The following is a 14,870-nucleotide window of genomic DNA, read 5'->3' as shown; positions in this document are numbered from 1 at the left end:
TCACTGAAATGATTGGTTTGTTAAACTGTGAATGTCCTGTTTCATATACAACATAAGGGTGGGTGGGAGGGCCCAAGGACTATTCCATCCTGCACCTTTTCCCTTTCCATTATGTGCTGGTTGGGGCATTGCTGCCTGACATTTTAAATTAATATTATGGTTGGTTTAGGAACCAATGATTTGTTTTTAAATTAATTTATTATCAATTTTACAGCCCGGGGCAGCACTAATTAATTTCTTTTTATTATTATTTATTCAGCCAGGGTCTGCACCCAATGAATTGTTTTTTACTTTTTAAATTAAATTATTACTAATTATTCAGCCTGGGGCTGCACCAATTAATTGTTTTTTAATTAATTTATTATCAATTTACAGCCAGGGGCTGCACTAATGAATTTCTTTTTATTATTAATTATTCAGCCTGGGGCTGCACCTACTAGTATCAACTATCAATTCTTCAATCCTCAAGGGTATCTAAACCATCATCTTTGCACAGTCATCATCTCTATTAATTATTACATCAATCAGTTTTGAGCCAGCAAGCTGGATGCAACCTTTTGGCCCTTTAACTAGATAATAAAATCAATATTGTAAGCTGTGAGGTGGTCAAAATTGACTGGAAATGAGTGGAAATAAATGTTATTGAGGTTATTAATAGTGTAGGAACAAACAAATGCCCATTTTATGTGATTTTAGCTGTTTGTTTGATTTTTTAAGAAAAAATTCAGATCAAAAACATGAAAACAAAACACGGAGGTGAGGTTTTGGCAAAACAAATCCAGATCCAAAACCAGGAGAGATCCAGATCCAACACCAAGACACAGGGGTCGGCGCACATCTCTAATATATATACAAATATATGTATATATATATATATATATATATATATCAGATATCCCCCTGGATGCGGCACTGCACGCATGAAGAAACACACTGTACACCGGGCTGGTATAAATGTTTAAATTCCTATATTGTTGGCATTTTCATCAGGACATAAAGACATTAACAACGTGTCTTACCTTAAGTACTCACACCAAGTGATCACACAGCTGTCTCACCAGAGTGGGATCACTCACCCACCCGGGGGCGCACACCGCTGATGTCATCATGCCCATGTGTGGGGCATCAGCATAATCAAGTGTACCATCACCATAGAAACATATAACACTGAACACAATACAATATATCCACATATATGTACCCATTGCCATAGCCTGCGATCGTCGCCATCACATGTTCATATTGGTACAAATTTTAGGACACATAAAGCTATACTGATTGCATTGTATGTTGTGCCCTAATTATGATGATATCTTTTATTTATCTGGTTGCAGATGTCCCTTGCTAGCACCATCTGTAGATATGTATTGTGTTCAGTGTTATATGTTTCTATGGTGATGGTACACTTGGTTACGCTGACACCCCACGCATGGGCATGATGATGTCAGCAGTGTGCGCCACCGGGTGGGTGAGCGGTCCCGCTCTGGTGAGGCAGCTGTGTGATCACTTGGTGTGAGTACTTAAGGTAAGACGCGTTGTTAATGTCTTTATGTCCTGATGAAAATGCCAACAATATAGGCATTGAAACATTGATACCAGCCCGCTGTACAGTATGTTTCTTCAAGCGTGGAGTGCCGCATCCAGAGGGATATCTGTGATAAACTTTATGCAGGCAACCAGCTAAGTAATCTTATACCTCCAGAGTGTAGGACTAAGGACCTCATTCAGGGGCGGACGCAAGAAGTGATCGCTCTCTGGATGAGGGCTGGTGCTGTTTTTTTTTTGGTGTGGCCTCCTGGTCGCAAGCTAAGCTGTGGGTTACTACCCACAGTTAGCTAGCGACCAGGGTAATGGTCATGATGGTGATCACCATCGCGACATCAGGGCTTGCGATCAGACCCTAAGGTTGGGTCTATGCACTCGCAAAGCCCCAGGGAACTTTCTGCTCTGATGGAGCAGGAAGCTCCCCACTGACATCACTGATGATGTCAGTGCAGCTGCCCACAAAATGGTAGGCATTAAGGAACGCCTCCATTTTGGAACCCCCCCCCGGCCTGCCTACAAAAGGGGCAAACTGTCGATCAACATCGACAGCCACCCCTTTTGTAGCAAGCTCCGGAGCGAGAGAGTTTCTCTCTTGCTCCGGGGCTTGCACACGCGCAGTGCGGCCGCTGCGCATGTGCAGGGTTACCCTTCGACCCAGTTGCGAGCACAGCAGTGCTTGCGACCAGGTCTGAATGACCCCCTATATGCTCTGTATATATGTATATTTATATATATATATATATATATGTATATATAGAAATGCGATGTCTGTTAGAAAACAGCAACAGGCGGCACTCCACGGACTTTGTAAATAAAGAAAGGTGACTTTATTCGAATAAAGTCACCTTTCTTTATTTACAAAGTCCGTGGAGTGCCGCCTGTTGCTGTTTTCTAACAGACATCGCATTTCTATACCATTTTAAGGAAGGCACCCCGGCATTATTATATTGGAATATCGAGTGCCCCTCTACATTTTCTATATATATATATATATATATATATATATCTATATATATATATATATATATATACATATGTATATATATATTATAAGGGCACAATTGTGCCCTTATATTAAGGCTGCATCTAAAATAATGGATTTTTCCATAGAGATTTCTGGAAGGGGGGCAGGGTGTTTAAGGGGCTACACCTCAAAAGCTATTAGAGGTACGGATCTGAAATTTGGTATGTATAGGTAGAATTGTCACTGGGTGCTGCATGCCAAATTCAGGGCATAAACATAAAAAATTAGGATTTGGGAGTAATCTAAATCTTCAACTGTCACTTTTTTCTGACAGTCTCAATTAGGACCACTTTTCTGCTGTAGTCTATGGAGTTTTTTTGGCAAGGCAAAACTCAGGGTAGGGGTGGAATTTAGATTTGGGGTTTGTTTTATTAGGTAGCTATTGTGCCAGTGTATATGCTTTAGGGGTTCAGGCAAATTAGAAAGTTACAGTCTTTAAACTATTACCTCAAAAATGCGCCATTGTAGGTAGGACTTTTCAACTTGTTGTGCAGCCGCAGTAGGAGCCTCCAGCAGGTGTAGTCATAGTGGCTTCACTTGGGTGCAGCAAGATGGCCACCATTTGTGGGCGGTAGCTGGGTCCGGAACCAGGGGGCAGGAAGCCGGCATTTGCTGAGGCCGGAATGCAGGGGTGAGGGGGTAGAGGTTGGCGGGCTTTAGCTGTGGCCAGGAACTGGGGACAGTAATGGGCATTAGCAGTGGTGGTACAGCGGCTGTGCGGGCAGTGGTAGTGCAGGTGTTAGGACCCGGGGGAGGTAGCAGCACACAGATGAAGGGTCGGATCTTGAAGATCCATGATACCTGCATCTGTGTTTAAAAAAAAGAAGCACACAGAACACAGAAGCACGGGTGGGTCAGTGAGACATGTCTGTGCTTCTGTGTTTAAGAATAAAAACAGTGTAAAAAAAAATGGTGTGGCCCTTCCCCAAAAACCAACCAGCCCCGGGCTATGGAGCCCCAGTACTGGTTGTGCTAAATACAGGGGACAAATGATATAGGGGTCCACCGTATTAAACACAACCAGCACCAGGCTATTCAAAACCTGCCCTGGTTGCCAAAATACGGGGGACAAATGATGTAGGTGTCCCCCGTATTTAGCGCAACCAGCAGAGGGCTCTGAGCTGGTCCTGCATATGGCCCCCCCTGTATTTCCCAGAACTAGCACGGGACCCTATCTAGTGGGCTCCATCGTGCGCATGCGTGAGACCAAGATAGCGACAGGTAAGCCGTCGCTCCTGGTCTCATACCAAAGGGGGCGTGCTGTCGATGTTGAGTGACAGCACGTCCCCTTTGGTGGGCGGGCTGGGGGCGTGGCTGGCCTGATGGAGGTGTTCCCATGGGAATGCCTACCATCTGGGGCCGACCCCACTGACATCACAAGTGATGTCAGTGGGAGTGCTTTCGGCTCTGGTAGAGCCGAAAGCACTCTAAGGCTTGTGACAACGAGATCCTACCACAAGGGTCTCGTCGCAAACCCGATGGTCGTGATGGTCTTGACCATCATGACCATATTCCTGGCCTCTCACTAAAGCTGTGGGTGGTCACCTACAGCTATGCGAGCAGCCAGGAGGCCGCTCTAAAAAAACAGAGGGCCGGCCCTGATTTAGAGCAAGTGCTCTGTCAGAGCGTCCAGCTCTGAATCAGGCCCTCTTTCTCTATACAAGCAGTGAATCTTATCACAATCACAAGTGATGTCAGTGGGAGTGCTTTCAGCTCTGGTAGAGCCGAAAGCACTCTAAGGCTTGTGACAACGAGATCCTACCACAAGGGTCTCATCGCAAGCCTGATGGTCGTGATGGTCTTGACCATCACGACCATCTTCCTGGCCTCTCACTAAAGCTGTGGGTGGTCACCAACAGCTATGCGAGCGGCCAGGCGGCTGCTCTAAAAAACAGAGGGCCGGCCCTGATTTAGAGCAAGCGCTCTGTCAGAGCGTCCGGCTCTGAATCAGGCCCTCTTTCTCTATACAAGCAGTGAATCTTATTGGGCTATCAAGTGCATTGAGAATTGCAATAATGTCAAGAAATTTGACTTCTCTGCCCTTCCAAATCAGGAATAGGTCATCAATAAATCTCTTATAACAAATAATTTTGTCACCAAAGGTACCTAGGATATGTTGCTGTTCATAGTGATACATGTACAGGTTGGTATACGATGGGGCCAGGTTAGACACCTGAACAAAGTACTCATCACCATAACAAAAATGATTGGACATGAGTACAAGTTCAATTAATTCACATACAAAATCAATAGGTGGCCCCACATGTGTGCCATTCGTAAGGATAGTTCTCACTGCCTCAATGCCTGCTTCATGGGGTATCACAGTGTACAAAGATGCCACGTTCATAGTTATCTCCATTATCTTTCTTATATAATGGCATACAAATATATAAGAAGGATGATGGACAAGGAGGGGAGGGGTAATTGCACATACAGTTTATGCTTCATAATCCCCCTCCTATTTTATATCATTATGGGGTATATGTATTAACTGGCAATATGGGGAAGAAGTGGTTGCCCTATTCATCATAGCAGGGACAGAATTGTCCCTTGCAGCAGGGACTGGCAGCTCCGGGTTCTTCACATGGGATCTCGTGATGCTTTCAAGATCCTGCACATGCCTATTGGAGCCAGCTGGGAGTGAGACACAGTGCATCAGCACTAGGCTGCTGTGCTGTGTGCTCAGGCAGGAATCACTGGAGGAGGGAGTATTCACTCCCCCACTCCGGCAGATGAGATGTTCTTGCATCTCATCATTAGTGCTTCCTACTTTGCCTTGGTAATGAGGCAAAGCAGGAAGAGTTATAGCAGTACGATCTGTGCTGCTATAATAAATCTACCCTTATACTCATATATTTTTAAGAACATCATATTCCTTATATGCTTGTTTACCATAAAAATATATAAGAAAGATGATGGGCATCAAAATATATAAAATGATGTGCATTGGGGTAAGGGGGTGATGTGTATAAAATGTATGCACATTTTCCATCCTTGCCCATTATCTTCCTTAGATATTTTTATGGCATAAAAATATATAAGAAAGATGTTGGTTATGAAACAAATAAAGAGAAGGTGGACAATGGGGTAATGTGTATACATTTTAAACACATCACCTTATTTTAAAATATGACCGTAGTTCTCCATTTTACTTACTATAAAATAAATGTTCTAGCTGTTTAATACTTAAAGCTGCCACTAGCTGGGGCAGCAGAGAACCAGCTCTTGTCCTACTACTAAAGTAACGCAGGCTGCGCTGCGGCTCCTTTTACTGTGACTGACACGGGGTGATGTCATGACGCTCGGATGTCATGACATCATGACGCTCAGATATCATGACATCACATGTGTGTTAATCACAGTAAAGGTCAGAAGGAGGAGCCAGCGGGGGACTGCTTGTGCAAATGCAGCTATGGACCATCATAACAGCGGGCGCCAAGGACTTAGGACCAGTCCAGGATATTTAACTTGGGTGAGTTGTGACCCCTTGCTGAGATGGGCATGAGCCAGTCTGGGGTCATGACCCACAGTTTGAGAAATGCTGCACTACACCAAGAAAATTCTCTCTCCTGTTTGTTGCATACTGTTGCATTAGTTGTTATTAATAGCAATGTCCAGTGCACCTATTCCAGCCTTACACCCCTGTATCTATTTCTGTGCAGGCCCAAGGCATGTGCACTTGCAGAAGAAAGTTTGGCCTCATGCTCATAAAGTGAGGCTCCTAGGTATATGACATTTTGGGGGCATGACTGTATGTTATACCCTGTTCACATAACACTGGGGTCTTGCCCAGGCAGCCCTCAGCCTCTCTGGGTACAGTATGGATGACACAAGCATTCTCCCATCTATCACTGCTGCTTGGTGACACCATCTGAGGGCATGATAATAAAACAGTAGAGCAGCTCTACAATTTTGGTGTCGCCCTCTCAGATGGTGTCACGTGGTGCACCCCCCTAGTAATGCCACTGGCAATGCTTTATGCCATTATAGTACAAATTTAATTTTCAAATAAATAATAATTTCACACAATTTTGGGGTGTCACCATACACATTGTTTATTACTTTACACTGGTGCAGAGGATAAGATGTAGATATTTCTCCTCTCCAGTCTTTAACAGGATTGATTTATATAAAACACTTGTCACATTCAGAAAATAAAAATGTCCTCACTTGTAAATATATTGAATTGATGCAATTTAACTTACTTAAAAAACACATTATACATTCAGGGCCTTACAATGTCTCCTCATGTGATTAATGAGTGTTCTTTTACTACTAACACAGTTGTGACATTCACAGCATTTATATGGTTTCTCTCCTGTGTGACTCCTCCGATGTTTAACAAGATGTGATTTCTGGGAAAAACACTTGCTGCACTCAGAACATGTAAATGGTTTCTCTCCTATGTGACTCCTCTGATGTGTAACAAGAATTGATGAAGTGGAAAAACACTTGCTGCACTCAGAACATGTAAATGGCTTCTCTCCTGTGTGACTCCTCTGATGTATATCAAGATGTGACTTACGGGAAAAACACTTGCTGCATTCAGAACATGTAAATGGTTTCTCTCCTGTGTGACTCCTCTGATGTATATCAAGCACTGACTTATGGGAAAAACTTTGGCTGCATTCAGAACATGTAAATGGTTTCTCTCCTGTGTGACTCCTCTGATGAGTAACAAGATTTGATGAATTGGAAAAACACTTGCTACATTCAGAACATGCAAATGGTTTCTCTCCTGTGTGACTCCTCTGATGTTTAATAAAACTTGATGAATTGGAAAAACACTTGCTACATTCAGAACACGTAAATGGTTTCTCTCCTGTGTGACTCCTCTGATGTTTAACAAGATCCGATGAATTGGAATAACACTTGCAGCACTCAGAACATGTAAATGGCTTCTCTCCTGTGTGACTCCTCTGATGTATATCAAGATGTGCCTTACGGAAAAAACACTTGCTGCATTCAGAACATGTAAATGGTTTCTCTCCTGTGTGACACCTCTGATGTATAACAAGCACTGACTTATGGGAAAAACATTGGCTGCATTCAGAACATGTAAATGGTTTCTCTTCTGTGTGACTCCTCTGATGTTTAACAAGATCTGATGAATTGGAAAAACACTTGCTGCACTCAGAACATGTAAATGGCTTCTCTCCTGTGTGACTCCTCTGATGTATATCAAGATATGACTTACGGGAAAAACACTTGCTGCATTCTGAGCATGTAAATGGTTTCTCTCCTGTGTGACTCCTCTGATGTATAACAAGATGTGACTTATACATAAAGCTTTTGTCACACTCAGAGCACAGATGCGGTTTCTTTCCTGTGAGACTCATCATGTATTAGATGAGAAACAAATTATCTGTAAAAGGTTTCTACTATCCAGAAAATGAGAATAGATTTCGGGAATCCTTTAGGTGTAAGATGAAATAGCGTCTTTAGTTGACTTGATCAGAGAACAATGTTCCTTTACCACGATGTCCTCTAATAGTCTTTGTGGTGTCCTGCTCTTTATTTGTCCTGCAATAAAAAAAGATTATATTTAAAATCATGAATGTTACTCAAGTAAAACGACTTTCACAGTAATAGTGTAATTTTATATACAGAACATGATATATATTTAAATACACTAAAAAACAAGACTTAGCTATTTACTCACCCCCTGCACTGACCATAGATGGGTAACACATGCTACCGATTTTGTCACAACTAGTGTCAGCTGATGCACCAGGACAGGGTTGGATTATAGTTGGGGAGGATGGGACCACACATTGGGGGCCCCCACACAAACACAAATATTGCCCTGACCCGGCCCACTCTGCACCATCCCTGGATCGAGTGTCTCCCTGCAGCATTGCATAGAATTGTCAATTATGAAGGCATCCCCCTTACTCTCCTGCCAGTGGTGAGTCAGCTATGTCACCAATCTACTGGTTATACTGTTTTGGTTCATGTGTTAAACAAATCAATACTATACAGAATATCAATAATTGTTAACTGCATGAACCTATATATATATCTGAGGAGAATGTGAAATACCAAGAAAAGGATAAATACTACCTCTACATGTGAGTCTAATGAGTAAATTTACTAACAATCGAGATTGCTCAAGGTGACAATCTCGGGTGATTTAGTTATTTGCTTCCATTTCTCAAATTTACTTTTGCCCATCTCAGGTGAGATGTCTCGATCAATTTCATTCAAATCGGGTGAGATAGCAAAATCGACTTAAATCACCATTGGGCCAATTCGGATGTACTTTTCACCTAAAATATACTTCTCTCAAATTTACCAAGAATCAAGATGAGCTGTGAGATGGTCAGAAACATACACAAATCATTGTGATTTGTGTATGTTTCTGCCTGTAAATAGTTAAAATAGGGCTAATTTTTTTTTAAAAAAGACATAGGGTCCCCCCAAAAGCCTAACCACATTGACTGGAACTGACTTAGAACCAGCCAATGAGTGGCTGCTACATGTAAAGCGGCCACTGATTGGCTAGTGGCCCGGGAGAAATTACAGCCGATTTTGGTCAATGTAATTTTGTGAGGTGTAAGTACATGTAACAACATATACTTACATCTGTTCAGCATGGTTTGGGTAAGTTGCTTTGTTGTTTTCACAAGACCCTGGATGCGACGGAGAGCAGCGCCAGGATGTAGGTGAGTAAAGGATCTTTTTGCAGGTCCATACACATGGATTTCTCCTTTGAACAAGTGGACCGAATGGCTAGAACATGTAAGTATGTGTGATTGAGGTATGTGTGTAATAAATTTGTTCTATCAATAGTGTGCATTGTGTCTTTATTGAACTATTTATTTTAAAGTGGAAATATGGGTGCCGGTTGCCTGCTTTCACTAGTAGTTTCACAAGTGCCAAAGGGCAGGCATGCTGGCACCTCTAAATCCACTGTAAAATACACTTTATTACCCCCATACCCACCACTCCATGAGTGTGGGGAAGAGTCCCAGGCTTCAGACCAAGCCTGGGGTGCTCAGAAGAGGGGGGAAACCCTCTTGTGGGGGTCCTCATTTCCTCTGAGATCCCCAGCTTGGCCTGACCAGCTTGGGGTGAGAATGCTTTGGCCCTGGAGACCCAGTAATAGGGTCTCCTGGCTGTGGCATTACACCCCGTACAGTTTGGGTCTGGTGCTGTTTTTAAATATAGGGGTACCCCTATGCATTTTTCCCCTATATTTAAAACCAGGACTGGTCAGGCAGCCAGGTGCTGGTTCCTAAATTATGGTGGAACTCTACTTGTTTTGTTCCGCATAATTTTTGGAAAAAGGCCTGGCTGACAAGTCCGGGGCTGGTAAGGCATTTTGGGGGGGACCCTACATCATTTTTTTAAATTTTATTTAACCCATTTTTTACAGGCACAAGACACAAGCAGCTTACACATATCTCACTGATTTGTGCAGGCTGCTTTCTCGGGACAGTTAGGCAGAAAGAAAACTCTACAATCTAGGGTGAGTAATCTGCTAAATGTGCAAATCGGGAGAAATAACTCACTCGAGCTTGCTTACAAGTTACCCAAAAAAAATCGACCTAATTCACCATTGCCCAAATGATTTTGGAACAAATCGCCTGTTGGTAAATTTGCAAAATAAAAAGTGAATAATTCACCCAGGCGAGGTACAGTACAGCAAGATTAATCTCTTTGCAAATCAGGACCATCTCGATTCTTAGTAAATTTACCCCTTAAAGTTATAATTGGACCATGTTGATTTAAATGAAATGGCCTGCTACATGGTTCAGACATGCAGACTCTATACCTAGAGCACAGCACAACACAAGCATCAATTATATATCATGCTATTTAGCATATGTATATATATATATATTTACAGTGGTCGAAGTGGGAATTTTGAAGTGGGGGTATGGAAGTCAAGCGTGTGTGTGCGGCGAAGGGGTATAACCGCACATCACGAGGGGCGTGGCTATGTGTCATGAGGGTTATGGTTGCACACAGGCTTTGCATGAAAAGAAAAATGCACACATTGGAGGCAATTCTTGGGCCAGTGACACTGCATCCGAGGTTGCCTCTGTTGGCTTTGGCACAATCAGGAAATTGGGCTGACACGCCAGCAGCATGTCAATAATGCTGTGGCCTACAGGGCACTGTGACTGATGTCTCTGCTGTATGGAGGCACATCCATACTGTTTCTCCAACACATGCACAGTCCTCCAGTCACCTATCAAAACAGCGACCACCTCTGAATCAGCCCCACAGTACTGACACATATTTCCTCATGTCCCTCAGACCTCTCCACATTCCATCAGACACACATACCAGTACACATAAAATAGAAAAAAAATAACAAATGAAAGCTATTAAAAAAAATGAGAAAAAGTCCAAATAAATTATTAACAAAAAAAGTGTGCTTACCTGCCATCAGTATGTTCAGGATTGCGGTGTTTTACATGGTCTTTCCTCTGTTCGTCCATTTGAATTCTAATTGGCTGCTGCCAGGTGTGTCTTTGGGGGGAAGGGGGTGTCAGGTTCAGAGATGGGAAAGTTAAGGGGGGTTAGAGGCACACATGGGGAGGGAGTGGTCAGAGGCACACTTGGGGAGGGGGGCAGAGGCACACTATTGGAAGGGGGAGTCAGAGGCACAACTTTGGAGGGGGTTCAGAGGCAGACTTTTGGAGTGGGAGTCAGTGGGAAGGTAGCTGGCGAGAGGCACTCCTATGGAGGGAAGGGCAGCATGCATTACAATTACTCTGGCAGTGCAGAAGTATGTCAGGCCCAGGACAGTAATGGAGGAGAACTAAGCAGGTGGGAGGAGGAACATCTGGGCGGAGTTTGGGGCGGGAAAAAGGTAGAGCTGACTGCTGGGATTGCCTTACTTGTCTGAATGAAGCCAGCCTGCTATGAGAGGGGGGACCGGGGATGCTACTCAAGTGCTACAAGCAGTGCGGAAGTGGGATCAGTGTGATGTGCTGTGGATCCCCTGATAACAGCTCTGCACGGAATGGGTGGGTGGCGGTGGGTGGGCATCCAGCGGGGGTCAGGAAGCACAATGCTGGACTATGCAGCTTTGATGCTGCAGAGACCACCTGGCAGGGGCGGAGTACGGTTCCCGATACACACTCGGGATTGGCAGTCAGCGGCACACTGAGCAGCCTCTGTCACTGAAACCGGAAGGGGATGGGTGGCTGTAGAGGCACACTGTCTTTGCAGCATGTAATGGATGCTGCAGAGACCTTCTGAAACAGGCACCCGGCACACACAGGCGGGTGGGGATTTGGAGGCACAATCATGCTGGAGTCTGGTCCTCTGGCTGGCTTTAGTGGCTCTGCATCAGAGACTGACAGCTGTGGCAGTAGCGGGGCCGAGCATATAGCTTGGGATGCTCAGCCCCTTCCAACTAGAAAAAAAAAAGGTTTATTGCTTGAAGTGCCGGTGTGCCATACCGTTGCATACCGGCACACTTCGAGCACTATATATATATATATATATATATATATGTTCTTCTATTTTGGTTGATGCTATGTTTTCGCTTAGAAGGTGTTTATGTGATCTTTCCTTTAAAAGGTTGTATTTTTTTCAATTATTCAACCAATTAGGAATAATACAGACACACCTTAACCAGGATTATTTTAGTGAATTTTCAAAGATCACGGTAACAGGATGAAATCCTTGAGCCAGAACCAATAGTATCAGAATCGTTAAGCACCTATCATTATCTGACTCAAAAGGAACTATATTCAAGCGCCAAAATTTTTTTACATTAGTAACTCCCTCACTCAATAAGAGTTATCCTTTTAAATTTTAAGAGTGGTTTTCTCTGTTTGTCTGTCCTAATTACTTTATCCATTTAAAAAAAATGTAAATGAAAAGGGACATTTTCACAATTAATTTTCAACAAAGAGTCTTTATCTCATACACAATATGAATATACTGACAGTAGGGTCTACCACCAATCTAACAAATATTGATTTTAGTGATTATATACTGTAGAAATTGTAGGTTCTAATACTATCACATAATCTAAATTCCTAACGATTGCGGATGTCAATTTGTCTGTTTTTACACAGAGTAATCTATAAAATTCTATGGACTCAATCCAAATACATGAGATTTACTCGCGGGTGCAAGTCATCGTGACAACGGGCGCCCCATAGAACTCTGAGCAAAATTATGCAAATTTGGACTTGGAGTGAGCCGTGAGGGGTGCAAGGTATCATTGCTGGTGTATTTAACACAATTACTCCTTTATATATATATAAATCTGATGCACAGAGTAATATGTAAGATACTATGACGGATCTGCCACCTAGATACCTCTTAATATATACTAACTAAGCCTAACCTCCCCCCGGTGGTGCCTGGCCCTAACCCTCCGTTCCCCTAGCCTAAACCTAGCCATCTCAGTGGGAGTCTAACCCTAAGACCCTTAGGAGCCACTAAACCTAACCCAACTCACCCCCGTGACTATGAGCTCCCGATGCCCAGCTTACCTATGCTTGGTATGCCGGGTGCCGGGATTTCAGTGTGGGGCTCATGATTAGTCCCATGTGGGGCTTTCACTGTCAGGAAGCTGGCAGATGACATTTTGACTGCCGCCTTCGACTACATCCCATAAAAACCTGATGTACAGAGTAATATGATAGATACTATGATAGATCTGCCACCTAGATACCCCTTTATATATACTAACCTGATGCACAGAGTAATATGTAATATACTATGATGGAGCTGCCACCTAGATACTCCTTTATATATAATAATCTGATACACAGAGTAATATGTAATATACTATGATGGAGCTGCCACCTAGATACTCCTTTATAGATACTAACTTGATGCACAGAGTAATATGTAAGATACTATAAAGGAGCTGCAATGTGTATACCTCTTTATATATGTTAGCCTCATGCACAGAGTGGTATCGACAGTTGAATGTCAGCTAGGGTTTCATGATAGACATTGAAATACTGACGCCTATCATAATCCCAACACCGGAATCCAGGACAACATGGGCCAGAACTATGTAATTCCGGTGCACCCATCCTCTTAGCTGGGCGGGGGGAGGGTTAGGTTTAGGGCAGTTAGCGGGTTAGCATTAGGTTTATTTGGGGGGAGGTTAGGGTTAGGCATCCCTAGGGGGGAAAGTTAGGGTTAGGCACCCCCAGGCAGAGGTTAGAGTTAGGCACCCCCTGGGAGGATTAGGACTAGGGAGCAGTAAGGGGGTGATAAAGTAGCCTCAGGGGAAGGTTAGGATTAGGCACCACTAAGGGAGGCTACAGTACTTTCCTACCTCTGTCTGTATCTTCATCCTGTTGGGGAGCTGCTGTTGGGATTTGAACCTGCGGCTAAACAGCTACAGACTTTTCAATCCCATTCCACACAGAGTAATATGTAAGATACTCTGATGTAGTGGTCATCTAGATACCACTATATATATATACTAACCTGATGTACAAAGTAATATGTAAGATAATATGATGGAGCTGCCACCTAGATACCCCTTTATGTATACTAACCTGATGTACAGAGTAATATGTAAGATAATATGATTGAGCTGTCACCTAGATACCTCTAAATATATACTAACCTGATGCACAGAGTAATATGTAAGATACTAAGATGGAGCTGTCACCTAGATACCTCTTTATATATACTAACCTGATGCACAGAGTAATATGTAAGATTCTATGATGGAGCTGTCACCTAGATACCCCTTGATATATACTAACCTGATGCCAAAAATAATATGTAAGATACTATGATGGAGTGGTCACCTAGATACCCCTCATATATATATATATATATACAGAGCAATTGCGTCTGGCACTCCTTATGGCTAAAAAGGATGTCCTGCCTCTGGTGTCTACAGAAGGGGATATAGCTGCTTCCCTTCCGAGACTGCAGCAGCTGTGACATCATTAGTGAGACACCCACCATGATAAAAACTACAAGGCTACAAGTATGGAAGCCTGGAAGGGTTACAATACATATAAAAAATGGATGTTAGAGCAGTATAGGTGCTAACCAATGGTAACAGTGCCATCTAGTGGATATAATCCATCATTACAAGTCTGAAAATACTCTTACTAATTATTACCATATATGACAGCTGCAAGTTACGATTATATCAGTATGGAAGCTACAATTGAAGTGAGATTACCTCCATATTAAACAAATTCAGAGATCATGTTAGGAGAATCTGGATGGATAATATTTAAATAGACGACATAGACATCTACAGTATAGTAGAGAAAGATAAGGATAGAGAAGGCAAGGGAACAGAAACCATTAGACATCTTGGTGTTGAATAAACCATATTATAGGA

The 14,870-nt window shown here is 43.0% G+C and overlaps 1 protein-coding gene across 1 annotated transcript in view; it reads right to left on the bottom strand.

The window, feature by feature from the left end:
- Positions 1 to 6,786: 6,786 nt before the first annotated feature.
- LOC148473287 (uncharacterized) overlaps positions 6,787 to 14,870 on the bottom strand; it is a 53,589-nt gene continuing 45,505 nt past the window's right edge. Inside the window, 1 exon segment of the mRNA XM_088459846.1 lies at positions 6,787 to 7,858. Coding sequence (XP_088315972.1) covers positions 6,787 to 7,858 — 1,072 coding nt within the window.

The sequence above is a fragment of the Taudactylus pleione genome, unplaced genomic scaffold (genome assembly GCF_031769625.1).
Source record: "Taudactylus pleione unplaced genomic scaffold, aTauple2 ptg000940l, whole genome shotgun sequence".
Classification (NCBI taxonomy): domain Eukaryota; kingdom Metazoa; phylum Chordata; class Amphibia; order Anura; family Myobatrachidae; genus Taudactylus; species Taudactylus pleione.
The sequence above is the reverse complement of the archived record's forward strand: the minus strand, read 5'-3'. Positions and strand labels throughout refer to the sequence as shown.